The 21,689-nt window shown below is 49.2% G+C and overlaps 1 protein-coding gene across 14 annotated transcripts in view; it reads right to left on the minus strand.

The window, feature by feature from the left end:
* The window catches only part of NEB (nebulin), a 178,863-nt gene that overhangs the window by 4,227 nt on the left and 152,947 nt on the right, over window positions 1–21,689 (minus strand). For 2 of the 14 annotated variants that reach the window (XM_068166767.1, XM_068166766.1), the window contains exons 131-143: window positions 21,447–21,539; window positions 19,421–19,513; window positions 17,867–17,959; window positions 10,401–10,493; window positions 9,695–9,787; window positions 9,033–9,125; window positions 8,447–8,539; window positions 6,909–7,001; window positions 5,163–5,255; window positions 4,776–4,868; window positions 2,677–2,784; window positions 1,581–1,764; window positions 36–128 (exon numbers count right to left, since the gene is read on the minus strand). In XM_068166767.1, coding sequence (XP_068022868.1) covers window positions 36–128; window positions 1,581–1,764; window positions 2,677–2,784; window positions 4,776–4,868; window positions 5,163–5,255; window positions 6,909–7,001; window positions 8,447–8,539; window positions 9,033–9,125; window positions 9,695–9,787; window positions 10,401–10,493; window positions 17,867–17,959; window positions 19,421–19,513; window positions 21,447–21,539 — 1,315 coding nt within the window. Of the gene's footprint in view, window positions 1–35; window positions 129–1,580; window positions 1,765–2,676; window positions 2,785–4,775; window positions 4,869–5,162; window positions 5,256–6,908; window positions 7,002–8,446; window positions 8,540–9,032; window positions 9,126–9,694; window positions 9,788–10,400; window positions 10,494–11,314; window positions 11,408–13,293; window positions 13,387–15,001; window positions 15,095–17,207; window positions 17,301–17,866; window positions 17,960–19,420; window positions 19,514–21,446; window positions 21,540–21,689 lie in introns of all 14 variants that reach the window. The other 12 variants (XM_068166774.1, XM_068166773.1, XM_068166761.1 and 9 more) reach the window with 11 other exon arrangements.

The following is a 21,689-nucleotide window of genomic DNA, read 5'->3' on the forward strand; positions in this document are numbered from 1 at the left end:
TGTTTTGCACAACCAGCAGGGCCTGTGGAACCTACCAGAGATCAGGTGTAAGCTTCTGGACTGAATGTTGTCTTCTGCTGGGTCATAGTCAAAGACTGAGCCGGGATTGGTGCGCCACACCCGGAGGCCTGCCAGAGAAAAGTGACATTTTCTGAGGAGACCTGTAGCTCAGGTGGCTTCTGGGCAGCTTGAGGAGCACACATCTGTCCTGAGTAGGGCTTAAGAGAAGGAGAGGAGGGCAGCAGTAGTCCAGAACTTAACCTACAGCAGAGGGTGGAGCCCTCTGGAGAGCCCCCAGGGGTCAGTCCTGCCTGCTGTGCTCTGCTCCTGAGGCTGCCAGCAAGGACAGCCCCAGAGCTGCAGGGCTGGGGACATGGGGAGCTTGTTTGGAGAGTGAAGCTGCCTGCACGTTCAGAGGGTCCAGAGTTGGGTGGTGGATGTGGGAAGTGTCCTCAGGACCTTCCCATCCTGCCCTGAGCAGAGCATTGTGTCCATGCTGGACCTCAGCCTGTCCAGGACTGTTCGAGGGACCCTTCCCAGCACATCATCTCACACTTGTGGTGTCTCCTGGAGCAACAAGCTCTTACACTGGGGGGTTTTGGGATGTGACTGGCCAGGGCTGGTGCTGCAGCATGTGCTCTTCTGAGGTTCACCCAGCCTGGGCTCTTCTGACATTTCTCTAATAGGCAGAGAGATTAGATTGAAACAGAAGGCCAAGGGGGAAATGCAGCACTGCCCTGCAAGGCTGGGCAGAACAGGACAAGCAGAGCTCAGGTCAGCTGCTGAAGAGGATAGCTTCAACGTGGGCTGTGCTGCAGACACCATCTGGAGGTGAGGAGGGCTTGGAGCTGCTACCAGCTCTGCACCAAACCATCTCCAGGTGAGGATGGCTTGGAGCTGGCACCAGCTCTGCAGCAAACCATCTGGAGGTGGGGATGGCTTGGAGCTGGCACCAGCTCTGCAGCAAACCATCTGGAGGTGGGGATGGCTTGGAGCTGGCACCAGCTCTGCACCAAACCATCTCTAGGTGAGGATGGCTTGGAGCTGGTACCAGCTCTGCACCAAACCATCTCTAGGTGAGGATGGCTTGGAGCTGGTACCAGCTCTGCAGCAAACCATCTGGAGGTGGGGATGGCTTGGAGCTGGCACCAGCTCTGCAGCAAACCATCTCCAGGTGAGGATGGCTTGGAGCTGGTGCCAGCTCTGCACCAAACCATCTCCAGGTGAGGATGGCTTGGAGCTGCTACCAGCTCTGCACCAAACCATCTCTAGGTGGGGATGGCTTGGAGCTGATGCCAGCTCTGCACCAAACCATCTCTAGGTGGGGATGGCTTGGAGCTGATGCCAGCTCTGCACCAAACCATCTCTAGGTGAGGATGGCTTGGAGCTGGTACCAGCTCTGCAGCAAACCATCTCCAGGTGAGGATGGCTTGGAGCTGGTACCAGCTCTGCACCAAACCATCTCTAGGTGGGGATGGCTTGGAGCTGGTACCAGTGAGCCGATCCTGACCAGCTCCTGCAGGGCAGTGGTGTGAAGGCAGGGGTGAGGGTGCTGCAGAGCAGGGGCAGGGTGTGCTGACCTGTGAGGTTCTCCTGGTCCTGGTCCACGCGCTTGCGCTCCATCTCCACCACGCGCCGCTGGATGCCGCGGTAGCTGATGTCGCTGAAGTCCTGCATGTTCTTCTTGACGCGCTCCGTGATGGGGTCCGTCACCACAGGGGTGAAGCTGCCTTTGCTCTTCTCAAAGTCTTCATGGTATTTCACCTGCAAGTTAAAAGGGAAGCTCTGCTCTCCATGGCTGAGACCATAGGCTTCTTTTGGCTGGGAATGAACTCTGAGGTCATCAAGAGGAAGAGTTTGGATGCCTGCTCACCTCACCTCCATTCATAGAGTCATAGAATGGTTTGAGTTGGAAGGGGGCCTACAGGAAGGCTGGGGAGGGACTGCTCAGGATCTCAGGTAGTGATAGGACTAGGGGGAATGGAATGAAGCTGGAGGTGGGGAGATTCAGGCTGGAGGTGAGGAGGAAGTTCTTCCCCATGAGAGTGGTGAAGCCCTGGAATGGGTTGTCCAGGGAGGTGGTTGAGGCCCTGTCCCTGGAGGTGTTTAAGCCCAGGCTGGCTGAGGCTCTGGGCAGCCTGATCTAGTGTGGGGTGTCCCTGCCCATGGCAGGGGGGTTGGAACTAGCTGATCCTTGTGGTCCCTTCCAACCCTGACTGATACTGTGATACTATGATACTATGACCCTCAAGAGCATCCAGTTCCAACCCCCCCGCCATGGGCAGGGACACCTCACACTACCCCAGCTTGCTCAAGGCCCCATCCAAGATAACCTTGAACACCTCTAGGGAGGGAGCATCCACAACCTCCCTGGGCAACCTGTTCCAGTGTCTCCTTCCCTCACCAGAAATCTAATCTCAGTCTTCCCTCTTCCAGCTGAAAGCCACTGCCCTCATCCTCTCACTCCAAGCCCTTGTCAAAACTCCCTCCCCACCTCTCCTGTAGCCCTCTTCTGGTACCAGAAGGCTGCTCCCTGGAGCATTCTCCTCTCCAGGCTGAACAGCCCCAGCTCTTGCAGCCTTCAGCTGCCCACCCAAGAAGGGGTGAGGAGCAAGGTGAGGTTTCTGGAAGGGAACCCCACCTGCCAACTGCAAGCAGCTGTGGGCAGGCTCTTACTGTGGAGATGTGCTTCTGGGTCTCGCGCACGCGCCGCATTTCAGGCGTGTCCAGCACGTAGGCAGCCTTGCCTTGGACTTCCTTGCGGAAGCTGTCCGAGTAAAGAACCTGCCAGAGGAGGAAAAGGAGTGAGCAGGGGGCACCAAGCAGCTCCTGCAGCCTGGGGAATGAGCTGCACTGCAGCAGCCTGGCCGAGGACAGGGTGGGGAATAGCACCAGGAGCTGTGCTGGTGGGAAACGTCAGGGAGGAAAGCAAACGTTTTTCCTAGCTGTGTGAGGCAGGGAGAGCTCTGGACCTGATCCCTGACAGCCCTTTGAGGCAGGGAGAGCTCTGGACCTGATCCCTGACAGCCCTTTGAGGCAGGGAGAGCTCTGGACCTGATCCCTGACAGCCCTTTGCTAACTGAAAGCTCCTTGCTTTTGTTAAACTAACAGCAGGCAGAGGTAATGCAGCAATTGTGGTCATCATAGAATGGGTTGAGTTGGGTTAAGGTCAGCCCAGGTTGCTCAAGGCCACCTCCAGGGAGAGGGCATCCACAGCCTCCCAGGACAATCCAATCCATCATGGGGACTGGATGGCCCAGAGGTGGCCATTCCCAGACTTACCAGGCTTGTGTGGGGTGACAGAAATCCAAGAGCAATGGCAGTGTGGCTGAGAAAGGATCAGTTCATAGCTCACAGGAATGCTTTGGTTGGAAAAGACCTTTAAGATCATCCAGTCCAACCCTTAACCCAGCCCTGCCAGGTCACCACTAAACCATGGCCCTCAGCACCACATCTTCACAGCTTTGAAACCTCTCCAGGGTTTCAAAGGCTCCCTGGGCAGCCTGGGCTAGGCCTTGACAGCCCTTTCTGTGAAGACATGTCTCCTAATGTCCAACCTAAACCTTGCCTGATGCCATTTGAGGCTATTTCCTCATGTCCTATTGCTTCTTCCTTGGGAGAACAGACCAACCCCCACCTCACTCCAAGGTCCTTTCAGGGAGCAGCAGGGAGCAATGAGGTCTCCCTTCAGCCTCCTCCAGGCACAACAACCTCAGTTCCCTCAGCTGCTCCTCACCAGACCTGTTCTCCAGACCCTCCACCAGCTCTTGCCCTTCCCTGGAGCCTCTCAGTCCTACAGCAGATGATGCACACACAGGTTAAGACCAGTGAAAACAGACTTTCAAGAACTTTGAAGGCCACAGATGTTAACTGAAATTACAGCTTAAAGCCCCAAAGTAAAGCAGCTGATGACAGAAACCACTTCAGCAGAAAGTAGAAAGCAGGGATTCACAGATCCCAGGATGTCAGGGGTTGGAAGGGACCTCCAGACATCATTGACCCCAACCACCCTGCCAGAGCAGGAGCATAGAATCCAGCGCAGGTCACACAGGAACACATCCAGATGGGGCTGGAAAGGCTCCAGAGGAGGAGACTCCACAACCCCTCTGGGCAGCCTGCTTCAGTGCTCTGTGACCCTCCCAGTGCAGAAGTTCCTCCTCATGTTGAGGTGGAACCTCCTGTGCTGGAGTTTCTATCCCTTGCCCCTTGTCCCATCCCAGGGTGCAAGTGAGCAGAGCCTGGCCTCTCCCTCCTGACCCCCAGCCCTCAGATATTGATAACCATTGTTCATATCCCCTCTCAGTCTTCTCCAGACTAATCAGCCCCAGGGCTCTCAGCCTCTCCTCACAGGGCAGTGCTGCAGTCCCTTCAGCCTCCTGGTAGCTCTCCACTGGACTCCAGCAGATCCCTGTCCCTCTGGAACTGGGGAGCCCAGAACTGGATGCAATATTGCAGGTGTGGCCTCACCAGGGCAGAGTAGAGGGGGAGGAGAGCCTCCCTGGGTCTGCTGGACACACTCTGGATGCCCCCAGGATCCCTCTTTGCATCAGGTGGGAAGGGACCCTCAAAGGTCATCTTGTGCAAGCCCTGTGCAGTCCGCAGGGACACCTCCAGCTAGGTCAGGCTGCCCAGGGCCACCTGTAAAGGCTCTGGGTTTGTTTCCATGCTTCCAAACCAAGCAGTTCCATAACCACCTGCACTGCTGGCCTGAGTCAGGGTTCCTGGGGCTGCAGCATGGCCTTTGAGTGCCCTTTGCTTGGCTGAGCAGAACTCACCGAGCTGATGTTCTCCTGGTTGCGTTTAGCTCTCTCCATCTCTGGAGTCAGGGGGGTTGGGGTCCCTTTGGCCATCTGCTCCTTGTACAGAACCTGCAGCACACAAAGATGCCCCCAGCTCAGCCTGGAGCAGCCCCCAGCTCTGCTCTGCCTGCTGTTACTGTTTAGCACACTCAGCACTGCAGCAGGAGGAGACACCTGGGGCAGTAAATAAAGCACCTGGAAAGTTATTTGCTAGAGCAAGAGGTTTGAATAAAGAAATGGATAAATCAAAGGGGAAATAGGCAAAAGGAAGGAAAAGTGAGGAAATGGAGGTCAATTAGAAAGGAGCTGCTGTCCAGAGTGGTTATTCTTAGTGCAAGGTGGCTGCTTGTCTTGGTTCAGTACCGAGCTGATGTGTTCCTGGTTGCGTTTGACTCGCTCCAGCTCTGGAGTCACTGCCGTGGGGGTTGCCTTCCCTAAGCCTTCTTTGTACACAACCTACAGACCACAGAGGAGCTCAGAGTCACAGGTGGACAACCAAACACCATCCTCTTACCGGGGTTAGGGTCAGCACCAGCCACCGGCAGGGGGAGGAAGGGGCAGAGGGGAAATGAGAGGGGAGAAGGGTGAGAGGGAAAAAGAGAAAGGGTGAAGGGGGGGGGAAGGGGTGGACAGAAAGGGGGGGGGGGGGGGGGGAAGAGGGAGAGGGGAAAAGAGGGAGTGGAAAATGGAGAGGGGAAAAGAGATAGACAGGAAAAGAGATAAAGAGATGGGGGGGGAAGAGAAAGGGGAGGGGAAGAGAAAGGGAGAGGGGAAGAGAAAGGGAGAGGGGGGAAAAGAGAAAGGGAGGGGGAAAGGAGAAAGGGAGGGGAAAGGAGAAAGGGAGGGGAAAGGAGAAAGGGAGGGGAAAGGAGAAAGGGAGGGGGAAGGAGAAAGGGAGGGGGAAAGGAGAAAGGGAGGGGGAAAGGAGAAAGGGAGGGGGAAAGGAGAAGGAGGGAGGGAAGAGAAAGGGAGAGGGGGAAAGCAGGGAGAGGGGAAAGCAAGGGGGGGGAAGAGGGAGGCGGAGGAAGAGAAGGAAAGGGGAAAAGAAGAGATGGGAAAAGAGAAGGGGAAGGGAGAGGGAGAAAAAGGGGGAAAGGAAAGGAGGGAGAGGGGAAAGAGAAAGGGAGAGGGGAAAGAGAAAGGGAGAGGGGAAAGAGGGAGAGGGGAAAGAGAAAGGGAGAGGGGAAAGAGAAAGGGAGAGGGGAAAGAGAAAGGGAGAGGGGAAAGAGAAAGGGAGAGGGGAAAGAGAAAGGGAGAGGGGAAAGAGAAAGGGAGAGGGGAAAGAGAAAGGGAGAGGGGAAAGAGAAAGGGAGAGGGGAAAGAGAAAGGGAGAGGGGAAAGAGAAAGGGAGAGGGGAAAGAGAAAGGGAGAGGGGAAAGAGAAAGGGAGAGGGGAAAGAGAAAGGGAGAGGGGAAAGAGAAAGGGAGAGGGGAAAGAGGGAGAGGGGAAAGAGAGGGAGAGGGGAAAGAGAGGGAGAGGGGAAAGAGAGAGGGAGAGGGGAAAGAGAGAGGGAGAGGGGAAAGAGAGAGGGAGAGGGGAAAGAGAGAGGGAGAGGGGAAAGAGAGAGGGAGAGGGGAAAGAGAGAGGGAGAGGGGAAAGAGAGAGGGAGAGGGGAAAGAGAGAGGGAGAGGGGAAAGAGAAAGGGAGAGGGGAAAGAGAAAGGGAGAGGGGAAAGAGAAAGGGAGAGGGGAAAGAGAAAGAGATGGGGGAAAGGAAAGGGGAAGAAGGAGGGATGAGAAAGAGGGGACATAGAGGGGAGAAGAGAAGGTGGAGGGAAAAAGGGTGAGGAAATGGTGAGAAGGAAAAAACTCAGAGAAAAAAATAATGGGAAAAAAGGTCTGAGATAAAAGCCCAGAAAATAAGGTCAGAGCAAAGAGGGTCAGGAAAACCAAAAAGGGTCAGAGAAAGCAAAGAGGTCAGGGGAAACCCCCAGGTGTTAAAAAGTTAATTGAAAATTCCAAAGACAAAAGCTTTTCAGTGCTCAAGTTTCAAGAGGTGGCTTCCCCAGTCTGATCAAAACCAAACAGAGGGTTAAATGAAACCAGGCAGGCTTTAAGGTGTTAAACCAGAGTGCTCTCCGGCGTCCCCTTTCCTTCCACCACACAGTACCGAGCTAATGTGTTCCTGGTTGCGTTTGACTCTCTCCATCTCGGGAGTGACAGGTGTGGGGGTTGCTCGCCCCAAGTTCTCTTTGTACAACACCTGTGGGATGCAGAAGATGTATCCAGGATCTCCAAACCCCCTCCCCAAAACCCCACAAGGACTTCAACAGAGATTATTGTCGTGGTTATCAAGCCTCACAAAAAACCCACTGCTGATTACCATGGGCAGCACTGCACAAAAGCCAAACACCTCCTGCTGTCAGGCTGAGACAAAAGGAAAGCTTTGTTATTGTTCTGCTTAACAAAGGTGGGGTCTGTCCAGCTGCAGCTCTGCTGGTGGCTCCCTACAACCATAGAACTCTTAGGGTTGGAAGGGACCTCAAGGATCAGCTGGTTCCAACCCCCCTGCCATGGCCAGGGACACCTCACACTACAGCAGCTTGCTCACAGCCACATCCAGCCTGGCTGCAAACACCTCCAGGCAGGAGGCTTCCACCACCTCCCTGGGCAACCTGTGCCAGGCTCTCACCACCCTCATGGGGAACAACTTCTTCCTTGCATCCAATCTCAATCTACCCATTGCTAGTTTTGTTCCATTCCCCCCAGTCCTATCACTCCCTGACACCCTCAAAAGTCCCTCCCCAGCTTTCTTGTAGGCCCCCTTCAGGTACTGGAAGGCCACATAAGCTTGGAAGGCTCCATGGGCTTGGGGAAGTTGCCTGTGGCCCTGGTGAGCTCCTTGAGTGGCTTAGCTATCTGCTGTCTTCCCTTTTTTGAAGGAGTTTTGTTGCTGTGCCGAGAATTGAGCAGCCCAGTGAAGAAGGGCTTTGGGGATGGGGGTCTGGTATCACAGCATCACTGCACCTCCACATCTGCCCAGCCCATGGGGCCACCTGGAAGCTCTCTCAGATACACCACCCAGAAAGAGGAACAAGACTGTTCCTGCTCATAGGATCACAGAATGGTTTAGGCTGGAAAAGACCTTGAAGATCACAGAGTCCAACCATTAACCCAACACTACCAAGCCCAGCAGTAAACCACAGCCCTCAGCACCACATCTCAATCCTTCCAGGGCTGAGGACTCCACCAGCTCCCTGGGCCCTTTCAGAGACTGTTGGGCCATTCCATGCAATGCCTCCTGAGGCAGCAATGCCATCTCACCTGGGTTAGAGAGGTGGGATGCTTTGGGGATGGGAAGGGTGGGATCTGTGTTTACCACTTAAGTCAAATACCCCTGCAAAGCCACCCAAAGCTCACACTCTAGAGAGATGAACCTAAATAGCATCACCAGAGGACACTAAGCTCTTCCTGTTGTCTGGACAGAGCCCACAGGTACACAGACCAGGTTGTAGAAGAGGCCTAGGTGTCTGGCTCAGGCTGTTAACACTGAAGTAGTTTCATTTTAGAAAGAGAAGCAATTAATTTGCAGAAACAAAGGTCATCTTTTCACATGAAAACCCATTCCCAGTAGGTAGTTAGAGTGTTACTTTAGTAAGGTAGAAGCACCAAGGCAAAAAAAGCCCAAAGAGAGCTCTTGGAAGGTACCGAGCTAATGATTTCTTGATTGCGTTTGACTCTCTCCATCTCTGGAGTGATTGGGGTTGGGGTCACCTTCCCCACATTTTCTTTGTACAGAACCTACAGGATACAAGGGAGTGTCCAAATGTCATTAACACAATAAAGGCACCACCACCACACCAACCCCAACCCCCCAGCCCGACAGACAATGTAGCTTTGAATCAGTCCACATAGAAAGGGTTAGAGGAGGCTGTCCCCGAGGGAAGCAACTGCAACCTTGCCATTGATCTGCTCGATGAATGGCAAATGGCAGAGGTGGGCCCTGGCTGGAATTCACTCTGCCTGACACACACTTGGAGTGAAAACAACAACAACAGCAACAAAGGGTTAAAATAACAACTGCAGAGAAACAACCGACCACCCAAACCAGGCCAGACCTAGGGCTAGCGGAGTCCTGCCTCAGGCACTGTTAGGGAGAAGAGATTAGGAGCTGTTGGTAAGCAAAGAGGGAGGAGGTTGGGTAAAAGTTAGGAAGCCCAGAGTGAGGGAACTGCTGCAGTCGTGTTAAACGCTTCAGCCAGCTCTTTAGCAGCTGGTTTCCTGTTGAAAATACCGAGCTAATGATCTCTTGATTGCGTTTGACTCTTTCCATCTCGGGAGTGACAGGGGTTGGGGTGGCTTTCCCTATGTTTTCTTTGTACAACACCTAGGAGAGACAACAAAGGAGCCAAAGAAAGCAGCAATAAGAAACCAACAGTGTTATCCACAGGCAAACTTGCAGCCTAAGGGCATTTTTTGCTTCTGGGATGTGGTCTTTTTGCTCAAAGCAGGTACTCAGCAATGTTTTATTAGAGGAGCAGGGTTTCGTTTTTCAACTGGGTAAGAGCAGGGTTTGGTTTTTCAACTGGGTAAGAAATTGTGTGAGTAGGACAGGAAGGAGACCACAAAAACACCCGGTGGGAGGGGGCTGAGGGTGGTTATAAGTTAACTATACTTTTAAAACCCCAACCAAACCAAAAGCCAGCAGTGCATAGAAGATGGAGTGGAGTTTGGTTAAGTGTTTTTAGGGTTAGAACAGAGCAGGGCAATCACTCTTCAAGAATTAAACACCTCTTAACGGGTTAAAGAGGAGTCATCACGTCCAGCCCTAGCTCCACAGCAGAGTTATGTGGGGTTACAACATCCCTTTAGTGAAAAGCTGTTAAACTAGAGTTTAACAGGGAGCTCAGAGTTAAAAAGGGAGCTTTTGAGGGCTTTTTTATCTTGGCAAAGTACCGAGCTACAGATCTCTTGATTGCGTTTGACCCTCTCCATCTCCGGGGTGACAGGAGTGGGGGTCCCAGTCCCCACGCTCTCCTTGTACAACACCTGTGCAGCAACAGCAGGCAGCCAAAAAAAACAGAACAAAAGCAACAAAACAGAGTCACAAACTCGGTAGGAATTGCATCCAGTGTGAAGTATCTGAGTTGGTGGAGCTCACTCTGCCCTAACTTGCCCCAACAGCTAGCCCTGGAAGAGCAAGGAGGATGGGATTCGCACCCACGAGGGTCTGAAGGCAAAGAGGTTTAATGGTTTATCACAGCAGGTGCCACAAAGCCAACCCAGGTCCATTGTCATGGTGGAGGAGAGCTTTTGGATTACCACTGGAGCCTGCTAGAAAAGTCAGACCCTCCCTCTTTTAGCATAAACCATTAGAACAGGGAACAGATTGGGTTTAAAAAAGGGAAACAGCACGCAGAAAAGGAAGAGGAAGCTGGAAGAGGGAAGAAAATGGTTAAAAGAGGATTTAGGGTTGTGTAAATGATGTCAGACAGGAAGAAAGGTTAGGCCAGGAAGACTGGAAAATTGAGTGGAGGAGGAGGGATGTTTGTATAAGTTGATTACATGGAAGGAAGGAGTGGGGTTGCCCATTCTGAACACAGGTTAACAAGTGCTGTTTGAGTGGAGTTAAAGGGAACACTGCTTGTCCTCCACACAATACCGAGCTAAGCTGCTCCTGATTGCGTTTGACTCGCTCAACCTCAGGAGTGACAGGTACAGGGGTGCCTGTCCCCAGATCCTCTTTGTACAACACCTGTGGGGTGACACAGCCACGTTACAAGAAGACAAAAGGCACAAGAACACAACAGCAGGTGAGAAAACAGACTGAGTGGTTCATCAGAGGCGCCCTGAGCCTAAGTTAGGAAGAGAAGGGAGAAATGAAAAGGCTCCTCAGGACTGCCCAGCTGAACACCAACACCACAGTGCCTTTGGGCAGCAAGCTGCAACCAGCAGTGTGCTTCTGTCTGCTTCTCGGGAGCTAGAGAGGAAAAAACTCTGCAACACATCATTAACCACCACCTCAAGGCACCCAGCATCAAACACAACACAAAAGGAACAAAGGCATCGGCTCTGTTGCCTTTAGCCACCCCATAAACATCAGTGTTAATTCGAGGGCATTGCCACAGGTTTCTGTCAGGCACTCCAGAGTTTAGTGCTCACCTTTTGAGTAGAATCAAAGGGGGGGAAAAATACCCAACCCCACCACACAACACAAACCCAAGGCTTGTTGCCATAAGGAAAGGGAAAGAGGGTGGGTTTAGGAGGGAAACAAAAAAACCAACATCAAAAGATAATCAGGCTCAAAAGGAAAGTGGAATTAATAGTTGTTATTATGAAGAGGATGTAATAAAAAGGTAAAAGGGGGAACAAGAATGATGCAAGGACCAAAAATGATGCAAGCACCAATTATGGGAGGGGGAGAAAAAAAGGCAACCAAACCTCAAAGGGATTACAATTCTTGTGTAAGTTGATTACAGGGGAGCAAGAATGGGGGGTGTGGGTGTGCATGGGTGTTAGAAGCATTTTAAAAGAGCTTCAACCAGGGAGCTTTCTGCTTTCCAAAGGAAAAGATACCGAGCTAATCTGTTCTTGATTGCGTTTGGCTCTTTCAATCTCAGGAGTGACAGGGGTTGGGGTGCCTGTCCCCACATCCTCTTTGTACAACACCTGTGGGGGTGACATGGCTGTGTTAAAAGAGGGGGGAAAAACAAGCACACAACAGCAGCACTCTGCTGAGAGAACAGGGAAGAGCGTGACGTGGTGTGCTGAGACGCCCGGAATGAAACCCAGGGATTAAAACACCCACACAAGTAAAACACAAGTTTGAAACTCTGAGGATATCAACCACAGGTAGAGCAGTGTGGCTTCGACCAGGATGCCTTCCTGACTTGCTGAAGTGCTTCTCAAGGTGGGTATTTGAAACTGGTATTTAGGAAATGGAAATCTTCTGTAAAGGTTAACAAATTACACCATGGTCTTCTCACCAGCAGCAAGGTAAACTCCTCCTGACCACACCTGAGTCATTGCAGGATCAGGCTCCTAAAGCACCTTCCTTAAAGTCTTCTCACCAGCAGCAAGGTAAACTCTTCCTGACCACACCTGAGTCATTGCAGGATCAGGCTCCTAAAGCACCTTCCTTAAAAGTTTTCCTGTATGCACACACCTCACCAAGTCATAGATTCATAGAATCTGTGGGTTGGAAGGGACCTTAAAGTTCCAGCCCCGCTGTCATGGGCAGAGGCACTTTCCACTAGCCCAGGTTACTCAAGCCACATCCAACCTGGTCTTGAACGCCTCCAGCGAGGGGCATCCATGACTTCCCTGGGCAACCTGTTCCAGTGTCTCACTACCCTCACTGGAAAGAATTTCTTCCTAATTTCCCCTCTAAATCTGCCTTCCTCAAGCTTCAAACCCATTCCCTCTCACCCTATCACTACAAGCTCTGGAAAAAGTCCTTTCCCATCTTTCTTGCAGGCCCTCTTCCCCGAGTCGTCCATCCCCTGAGTAAAACACTACCAAAACTAGGTCAAGGGGAAATGATTTTAAGCTGAGTGAGAGTAGGTTTAGACTGGATCTTAGGAAAGATTTCTTCGGTATGAGGGTGGTGAGACTCTGGAATAGGTTGTGGGTGCCCCCTCCCTGGAGGTGTTCAAGGCCAGGTTGGATGAGGCCCTGAGCAACCAAGTGTGGTTGTGAGGAATCCCTGCCCATGGCAGCGAGCTTGGAGTGGATGATCTCTTAAGGTCCCTTCCAACCTAAGGCATTGTATGAAAAGTTTCTCACCCAGCTGGCTGGTTTCAGGAAGGACACAGTGACACAATCATACCCAAGACCTGAGTGTGAAAACGGTCCCTGAACCACTATGAGCAGTGCTCTCCAACTTTTCCCTCACCCTAAGAAACATCTTCATGCTACTGACTTTTTTATCCTGCAACCCTGTGCTACCACCCAACGCACCCAGAGCAGTTTCAGACCACTGTTTCTGTGCAACAACATAAAGACTTCCTACAGGAAGAAAGCATCGAATACAGCACCAAAAGAGAAAAAAAGGAACAAAAGAACTCAATTCTGTTCTGTTCACCCATCCCATAAACATCACAGCAGGTCACACTGGCACCTGTCACAGCGCTGTCACACCAAGGTCATTTCCACAGGCTGGGATCAGGCAATGAGTGTTAAACCATTATATGTGGTAAAACCAGGGAATAGGAAAACAAAACCCCCACAACCACCAAGGATTGAAGTGATTATCAAAAGGGGGAGGGAAAAAAATCAGCTATTAATGGAGGAGAAATAAATATAGTCAGAGGCACAAGAAAGATGGAAACACAGGATCTAAAATTCATCATTAGTAGGATGATGGAAATCAAAGTAACAGTTACGGGGTTGGGGGAGGGAAGTGAACACACAGGGAAGAAGATGTTCTTATCTTGGGGTGTGAATAGATTACAGGGAAATCCAGGAGCGTTTGGTTCATGTTAAAATTGATTTTGAGGGGGATTAAAAGGGGAAATTGCTGCTTGGGGAAGGGACAAAAGAAACCCCAAAGATACCGAGCTAAAGATTTCTTGATTGCGTTTGACTCGTTCGATCTCAGGAGTGACAGGAGTTGGGGTGCCTGTCCCCAGATCCTCTTTGTACAACACCTATGTGGGAGTTCAGAAACAGGTAAGAGGAAAAAGGACAACAGAAAGAAAAGAAGGAAAAAAGGAATGAAGGAAAAGAAGGAAAAAAGGAATGAAAGAAAGGAGAGGAAAAAAAAGGGTAACATGGAAGTTCAAAACCAGTTAAGGACAAAAAGAAATGGTAGCGTGGGAGTTCAAAATCAGTTAAGAACAGAGAGAAATGGTAACATGGGAGTTTAAAACCAGTTAAGAACAAAGAGAAAAGAAATCTATATGGTAATATAGGAGTTTGAAACCAGTTAAGGACAAAAAGAAATGGTAACATGGGGGCTTAAAACCAGTTGAGAACTAAAAGAAATGGCAACATGGGAGTTTAAAACCAACTGAGAAGTGAAAGAAATGGTAACAGAGGAGTTTAAAACCAGTTAAGGACAAAAAGAAATGGCAACATGGAAGCTTAAAACCAATTGAGAAGTAAAAGAAATGGTAACATGGGGGCTTAAAACCAGTTGAGAACAAGAAAGAAATGGTAACATAGGAGTTTAAAACCAGTTAAGAACAAAAGGAAATGGTAACAGGAGTTCAAAACCAGTTAAGGACAAAAAGAAATGGTAACATGGGGGCTTAAAACCAGTTAGGAACAAAAAAGAAATGGCAATAGGAGTTTAAAACCAGGTAAGACCAAAAAGGAAAGACAGCTGTATGGTAATACAGGAGTTTAAAACCAGCTAGGGACAAAAAGAAATGGTAGCATAGGAGTTTAAAACCAGTTAAGAACAGAAAGAAATCCACCTGGTACTATGAGCTTAAAATCAGTTAAGATAATGAAATGGTCACATAGGAGTTTAAAGCCAGTTAAGAACAAAAGGAAATGGTAACAGGAGTTTAAAACCAGTTAAGAACAAAAGGAAATGGTCACATAGGAGTTTAAAACCAGTTTAAGAACAAAAAGCAGTGGTAGCAATGGGGGTTTAAAACCAGTTAAGGACAAAAAGCAGTGGTAGCAATGGGGGTTTAAAACCAGTTAAGGACAAAAAGAAATCCACCTGGCACTCTGAGCTTAAAACCAGTTAAGCAAATGAAATGGTAGCACAGGAATTAAGAACTCACAAATCCCACTGGGTTTGCTGGGAGCACACAGACTTCCTATGCCCCTTAAATATACCAGGAAGCAGGGAAAGCAAAATCCAAAAGGGAAGTATAACCCGGTTAAGAATGGTGTTAAATTGAGGGAAGTCCCCTGCTCACTAGCAATACTTCTTGGGTGTGCTTCAACAGGCTAATCGAGCATGAGAGGAATGGAATGAAGCCAGTAGAACCCCTCCAGTGCTCTTTAAAACTGCAAAATACCTTAACCTTATCAAAATATCTCAAACACACCTCCCCCACCCCCACCAAAAAAAAAGGGGGTTAAATATGAAAGGACACAAAGGATCAAGTGTTAGGCTGAAAGCAAAAGATCATGGGAGAAACCAATCTGTGAAAACACACTTCTGGATGACCACCAAAAGTTTTAACAGCAGAAAGGGGAAGGTTTGTAGGTTGATGGACTCATTACAGAAGATCATTTGCAGGTGTTAAACAGTTAACAGGGAAGTCCTCAAAGTGTTATTTCTGAAGTGACCAAAAAGAATACCGAGCTAAAGTTCTCTTGGTTGCGTTTGACCCTCTCCATCTCAGGAGTGACAGGCACCGGGGTGCCAATGCCCAGCCCCTCTTTGTACACCACCTGTGTGCCAACAGGGAAGTGTAGAGACAAAACAAAAAGGGAAGGAATGGAATGGAATGGAATGGAATGGAATGGAATGGAATGGAATGGAATGGAATGGAATGGAATGGAATGGAATGAGGAGGGCAGGAAGGAGAGAGAGAGTGAGACACACACAGACAGGACAAGTGATTGAACACCACAGTGAAAGGTCAGAGTATGACAAACAGATTTGTCAGCCTTGTTCTAAGGCTAGCAAAAAATAAAGTGAATCATAGAATTGTTAGGGTTGGAGGGGACCTCAAGGATCAGCCAGTTCCAAATCCCCCCTGCCATGGGCAAGGACACCTCACACTAGAGCAGGTTGCTCACAGCCACATCCAGCCTGGCCTTAAAAACCTGGGACCTGCAAAGGTCATTGAGTCCAACTCCCTCTGAAAACCATCAGCTAATATTCCTGGGAGGTTTGCTGTCACCTCTCCTGGGTGCACACAAATCATGGCAGAAGACCTTGCCCCTCCCTGGAGGTGTTCAAGGCCAGACCTTGAGCTACCTGGGCTAGCAGGAGGTGTCCCTGCCCATGGCAGGGAGATTGGAGTAGATGATCTCTATGGTCCCTTCCAGCCTCAGCCATGCTCTGATTCTGTGATTCATTCAGTTTGGTGCAAGGCATAGCTTGAGCCAAACTACCTGGCAGAGAGGTTGGAGTAGATGACCTCCTCTAAGGTCCCTTCCAACCTAAGCCCTCCTATGATGATTGCAGCAGTGTTTGGTAAAGCATAGCTTGGGCCAAATCACCTGAAAGCTCCTTGCAAGAGTTTCCTATTTGTTTCAAACTGGCTGGAGCACCTCTGCTAGGAGAAGTGGCTGAGGGAGCTGGGGTTGTTCAGCCTGGAGAACACTCTGGGGAGACCTTAGAGCTGCCTTCCAATACCTGAAGGGATCCTGCAGGAAGGCTGCAGAGGGACTTTTCATAAGGGTGTCTAGAGACAGGACAAGCGGGAATGGATTTAAGCTGAGGGAGAGCAGCTTGAGTGGATTTTAGGAAGAAGTTCTTCAGTGAGACTCTGGCATAGGCCACCCATGGAGGTCATGGATGCCTCCTCCCTGGGGGTGTTCAAGGCTAGGCTGGGTGAGGCCTTGAGCAGCAGAGTCTAGTTGAGAGGTGTCCCTGCCCATGGTGGGGAGGTTTGAGTAGATGATCTCTTAGGTCCCTTCCAGCCCAAGCTGTTCTATGATTCTTTTTGTTTCCTCAAACCAGCAGATGATTTACCTCTTAAAATTCCAGTCAGGCTCCCCAGCAGAAGAGAGCTGTGGTGAGCCCAGAAACAATTCAGTGGAGCTAAACATTTAACAGCCCTTCTGAACTATGCCATTACTCTCAAGCCAGGACTGAATTTTCCTCTCTGATGTGTCTGAATTGGGTCAGAATGAGCCAAAACTAGTCCTGAGCTGCTCTAATTAAAGCAGAAATAGAGGACAAATGTATCCCATCATGGCTGACTGGAATGTTTAGAAACAATGAACAGAATGAGCAGCAACAATCCTGACACAAGCTCATTACTAATTTTTTTCTGAAATCTGCAATTTTCATCCTGTTTTCAGATTGAAATGATGCAGAGATGTTCCCCCCCCCCCCCCCCCCACAAGACCTGTAGTGCATGAGAAAGCACCCAGCCCAGCAGGAACAGGAGAAGAGGCAGCTCAGGCTGGCTGTGTTAGGGCTCACAGCGTTAGAGCTCGCTCTGCTTCAGCAAGCATTAAGGAGTTCATTTCTCATTTGCAGTGCAACCACTGTGGTGAGTCTGAAGGCTGCTGGAAGGATCCACTTTGTTACTGAGGAGGAAAGTCACATCACCCAGACACTGTTACGATGGGAAGGAAAAAAGAAAGAGGTGCTGCTTGACTGCTTGAAGGGAATTGTGGTTAAAACCTCCCGGCTGGGAATATTTCATGACCGCTAAGTTAGACCAAGTGAAAAACGAAGCTACAGGGATCCTGAGAGGCTTTTAGTGACTTAAAGAAAGGGTTGTTCAAAGCTCAACAGAGAAGTGGAAGGCAAATGTAATATGGGAGGAGTTAAAGGGATTGGGTTTGCATTTGAAGCAGTAGGGGCTGGCTCATTTGGCAGTACCGAGCTAATGTTCTCTTGATTACGTTTGACTCTCTCCATCTCTGGAGTGATCGGTGTTGGGGTGCCAGTCCCCAGGCCCTCTTTGTATAACACCTGTGAGGTACAAGAAAGTTTCCACCAAAAAAAAACCTAAAACACAACCAAAAGGAAGCCCAACCCCACCCCCTTAAGAAAAACCAACCCCAAACCCCAAACCAACCACTCCACCCAGGCAGAACCCACGAAGTCTGAGCACGTTGTGCCCATTCAGAGCATGAAATCTGACCCCTGGGAGAGTTACCTTGAGTTAGGAACACTTTCTGCAATTAATTTCACACTCATTCTAGAGGCAAAGATTAAAGAGGAGGCTGAAGGCTGATTATTTTGTAAATATTGGGCTGCAGGTACCAGAGGATCAAGGTAAAACAAAGGTGGGGAGAAACACCACCTGAGTGTCACAGCTTACTTCTGGGTTTGGTTCTTAAAGGCTCGTAAAGCTGGGAACCACCCAAAGGGAAAAAGTAAAGGAGGTTAAAAGCACCCAGAGGTGGAACATAAATGAGTTAAAATATTGCCAGGGAAAAGGCAGGAGGAAGATTTTCTTCAAAGCAATGAAGAAAACCATCTGTTAGGATGTTAGGCAGAACTGAGTCGTTGCAGTGGGTTTCAGGTTTCAGTACCGAGCTAATGTGTTCTTGATTGCGTCTGACTCGCTCTATTTCTGGAGTGACAGGTGTGGGGGTACCTGTCCCCAGGTCCTCTTTGTACAACACCTGCAGAACACAAGCCCCCAGCAAGGTGAGATGATCATTGCCCTTCCTCAACAGCCACAGGAGGTCTTGGAGAGATCACTTCCCTGCCTCACAGGTAAATTTCAGCTGGGATTATCTGAGCAGAACCAGGAGTTCTGCTCATGGTGTAACCTTTAGAAGTCATAGTATCAGTCAGGGTTGGAAAGGATCACAAGGATCAGCTAGTTCCAACCCCCCTGCCATGGCCAGGGACACCCCACACTAGATCAGGCTGCCCAGAGCCTCAGCCAGCCTGGGCTTAAACACCTCCAGGGACGTCGCCCCAACCACGTCCCCCAGTCAGCCCAAAGTACTTTCTGCCTGTGCTGAAGGTACTTAAATGTGCTGGAGGCAGTGGAGTACTCATTAGAGGAGGGCAAGCTTAAATATTCTGCTGCCCTGGCATGAGAGGGAGGTTTTGCTTTCATCTTCAGGGAATTCAAGAGCATCACTTTTTGGGCAGCCTGTGTTTCTGGAGGGAGTTTTTTTTTGGTGTTAACAAAGGGCTGAACCTTTTACAGAGAGGTTTAAAACAAAACCCACTCACTTGTGGGCTCTATTTAATTTTGATCTCTGACTATTTGTTCCATTTCCCTTTATTTTAGGTCTCCAGCAAGGAAAATAATTGAGCTGTAGCTCCCATTTCATGAGATTAGGCTTAACTTATGTTTGATTTAAAGAATGCATGGAAGGAATGGCATAGGAGATGCCTGGATTGGTTTGAAACCTAAAGGATGTGGAAATACATTACAAATACAGCTCTGATGCCTCTTTTTTTTTGGCAATAAACCAAGAGAAATAAAAATCACAGTGAAAGAATGGGAAAAAATAGCAAAATAAAGCAATAAAAGGAAGGAGGGAAAAAAATAATAAGGAGAAGGGGTGGGAAAAACAAAGAATCATTTGGAAGAAGCAACTCAGTTGTGAAGGAGTGAGCTGTAAAATGCAGTAGTGCCATAACCAGCTCAAAAGGAAACAGTGCTTATGAAATGAGGACCCTAAAATACTCCTGAGAAGGTGGCATGAGTATAAAGCTTGAAGAGCTTTCCCAGCCCAAACAATTCTGTGACTCACAGGATGTTAAGTTTGGGAGGGACCTCTGGATATCATCCAGTTCAACCCCACTGCCAGAGCAGCACCATAGAATCCAGTGCAGGTCACACAGGAACACATCCAGACAGGGCTGGAAAGTCCCCACAGAAGGAGACTCCACAACCTCTCTGGGCAGCCTGTTGCAGGGTTCTCTGACCCTCCCAGTGAAGATGTTCCTCCTCATATTGAGGTGGAACTCCATGATTCTATGACTCCATGATTCTATGACTTCCAAACCAAACCAACCCAACACAAAAAAGGCCTTAGGTTGGACTTGATGACCTGAAAGGTCTTTTCCAACCTGGTTAATTCTGTATTCTGTAAAGGGGGAGAGGAAACAGTGGTCATTACCGAGCTGATGTGCTTCTGGGTCTCCTTGACACGCTTCACTTCTGGGAGGTCAGGAATGGGAGTCCCTTTTCCAATACTCTCCTTGTACTTAATCTGCAGAAGCACAGACATTAGGGAAAAAGTCAATGGATTGAGCTCAGCTGAGGCAGGTGTGAGCAACCAGGTACAGGAATAAAGAAACAAAGATCCTTCCCACACTCGTTCAGACTGATGCTAGTCAGAGGAAATCCTCAACTTAACTTTCTCTAAGAGTTATGCAATAGATAACTTTTCCACACTTCTACAAAGCACTACCAGCAACTCATCTTAAAGTGGGTGTCAGGGAGTGATAGGACTGGGGGGGATGGAGCAAAACTAGAAATGGGTAGATTGAGATTGGATGTGAGGAAGAAGTTGTTCCCCATGAGGGTGGTGAGAGACTGGCACAGGTTGCCCAGGGAGGTGGTGGAAGCCTCATGCCTGGAGGTGTTTGCAGCCAGGCTGGATGTGGCTGTGAGCAACCTGCTGTAGTGTGAGGTGTCCCTGGCCATGGCAGGGGGTTGGAACTGGCTGATCTTTAGAGGTCCCTTTCAGCCCTTACTATCCTGTGCTCTTTGAGGTCCCTTACAACCCTGACAATTCTGTGATCCTGATTTCTTGGAGATTGAAAATGTAGATCTCTCCTGGAGACTGAAAATGTAGAAGATCTCATTGGCTTCACCATGAGCAAAGAGCTCATCCTCTTTACAAGCAGTCTGTTAGAAGTCAGACTCAGCTGGTGATGAGATGAACAGCACTTCCCTGGAAGGGTTTCCTCAAACCAGGTATAAATCCTTTTCAACTTGATACCTTTTGCTCCTTCTACCCATGAAAGGAGAGATTTGGATTTGTGAAATGAGAGAGATGGATTTGTGGGAGATGTCACACAGCATCTGAACAATTCCAGTGTTATTTGCAGCATCACAACAACAAAACCAGCACCTCAGAGGAACATGTTTCACACTCTGTTAAACAAAAAGCTGAACTGTTGGGTGACTTTTAGGACTAAAATGATGGCAGTATTCAAAAGAAGCATGCACAAGTATTTCCATCTCAAAAGGGATACATACAATTATTCCAATTTTAGGGTGTTAGAGCTTTCTGATAGGATAGAAAAGCTTTCTGAGATATGCTTTAGTAAGGCTTTGGACACTGTCTACCTTAACATTCTCCCAAACAAGCTAACAGAGCAGGGTTAGCCAAGTGCACAGTGAGACAGACTGAAAACCAGCTAAACAGTCAGGCCCAGACCATTGTGACCAGTGGCACAAGGGCTGCTTGGAGGCAAGTCACTAGTAGTGTACCCACCCCAGGTCAATAATGGGGCCAATAGTGTTTAACATCCTCATTAGTGACCTGGATGGAGGGACAGAGCATGCCCTCAGCAACTGGAAAGAGTGGCTGATAGACCCGAGGGCTGTGCTGCACAGAGAGAAACAAAGAGGGGGCCACTCTTAGCAGTGCTCAGTTGGCTGGACAAGAGGTGATGGGCACAAATCAAAACACAGAAGATGCAAATCTGACCACAGGAAAACACTCTTGAGCTGTGGATATGGCCAGACACTGGAGCAAGCTGCCCAGAGGGATTGTGGAGTCTTCATCCTTTTGAGAGATCCGAAACTCAGCTGGATGTGGTCCTGGGCAAACTGCTCTAGCTGATTCTACTTGAAGAAGATGATCTCAAGAGGTTCCTTCCAATCTAAATGATTCCTTGATCATGTCCTAAATAAACTGTGTTTGGGATGGGGTTAAAGTGCTGGCAAGAGCTTTCATGTTTTAGAAATGGATTGTAAGTAATAAATTGCATGGGAACCATTAGAAAGGTTACTGTTTAAGTACAAGAAGAGGCAAAAAGGTTTAGAAGGTAACCCTTAGCTGGCTGGATTATTGTCAAACAACTGTTAGCAGCATGTAAAGAAAGAAGAGAAGGGGGGAGTTAAAAAAAAACACCCCACTGTTTCATGTTGAATTAGCACTGGTAGAGTATTAAAAGTCAATTGTTTTGTACCGAGCTGATTGCATCCTGGGTTCGTTTAACTCTCTGCATCTCTGGTGTCTTTTCAATAGTAGTTCCAGGTCCAGCATCTTCTTTATATAGAATCTTAATATTTAGAATGAAGACAGCAAGGTTAAGCATACAGAACACAACGTTGCTCCTTCTAGAGAGCAAATACAGGCTCCTGACAGCCATCTGCACAGAGCAGAGCAGCTCAGAGGATCACCTCCGGTCACTGCCTTGCTGCCTGTCTGA

The sequence above is a fragment of the Melanerpes formicivorus genome, unplaced genomic scaffold (assembly GCF_026170545.1).
Source record: "Melanerpes formicivorus ecotype bairdi unplaced genomic scaffold, bMelFor1.0.p_v2 SCAF_106, whole genome shotgun sequence".
Classification (NCBI taxonomy): Eukaryota; Metazoa; Chordata; class Aves; order Piciformes; family Picidae; genus Melanerpes; species Melanerpes formicivorus.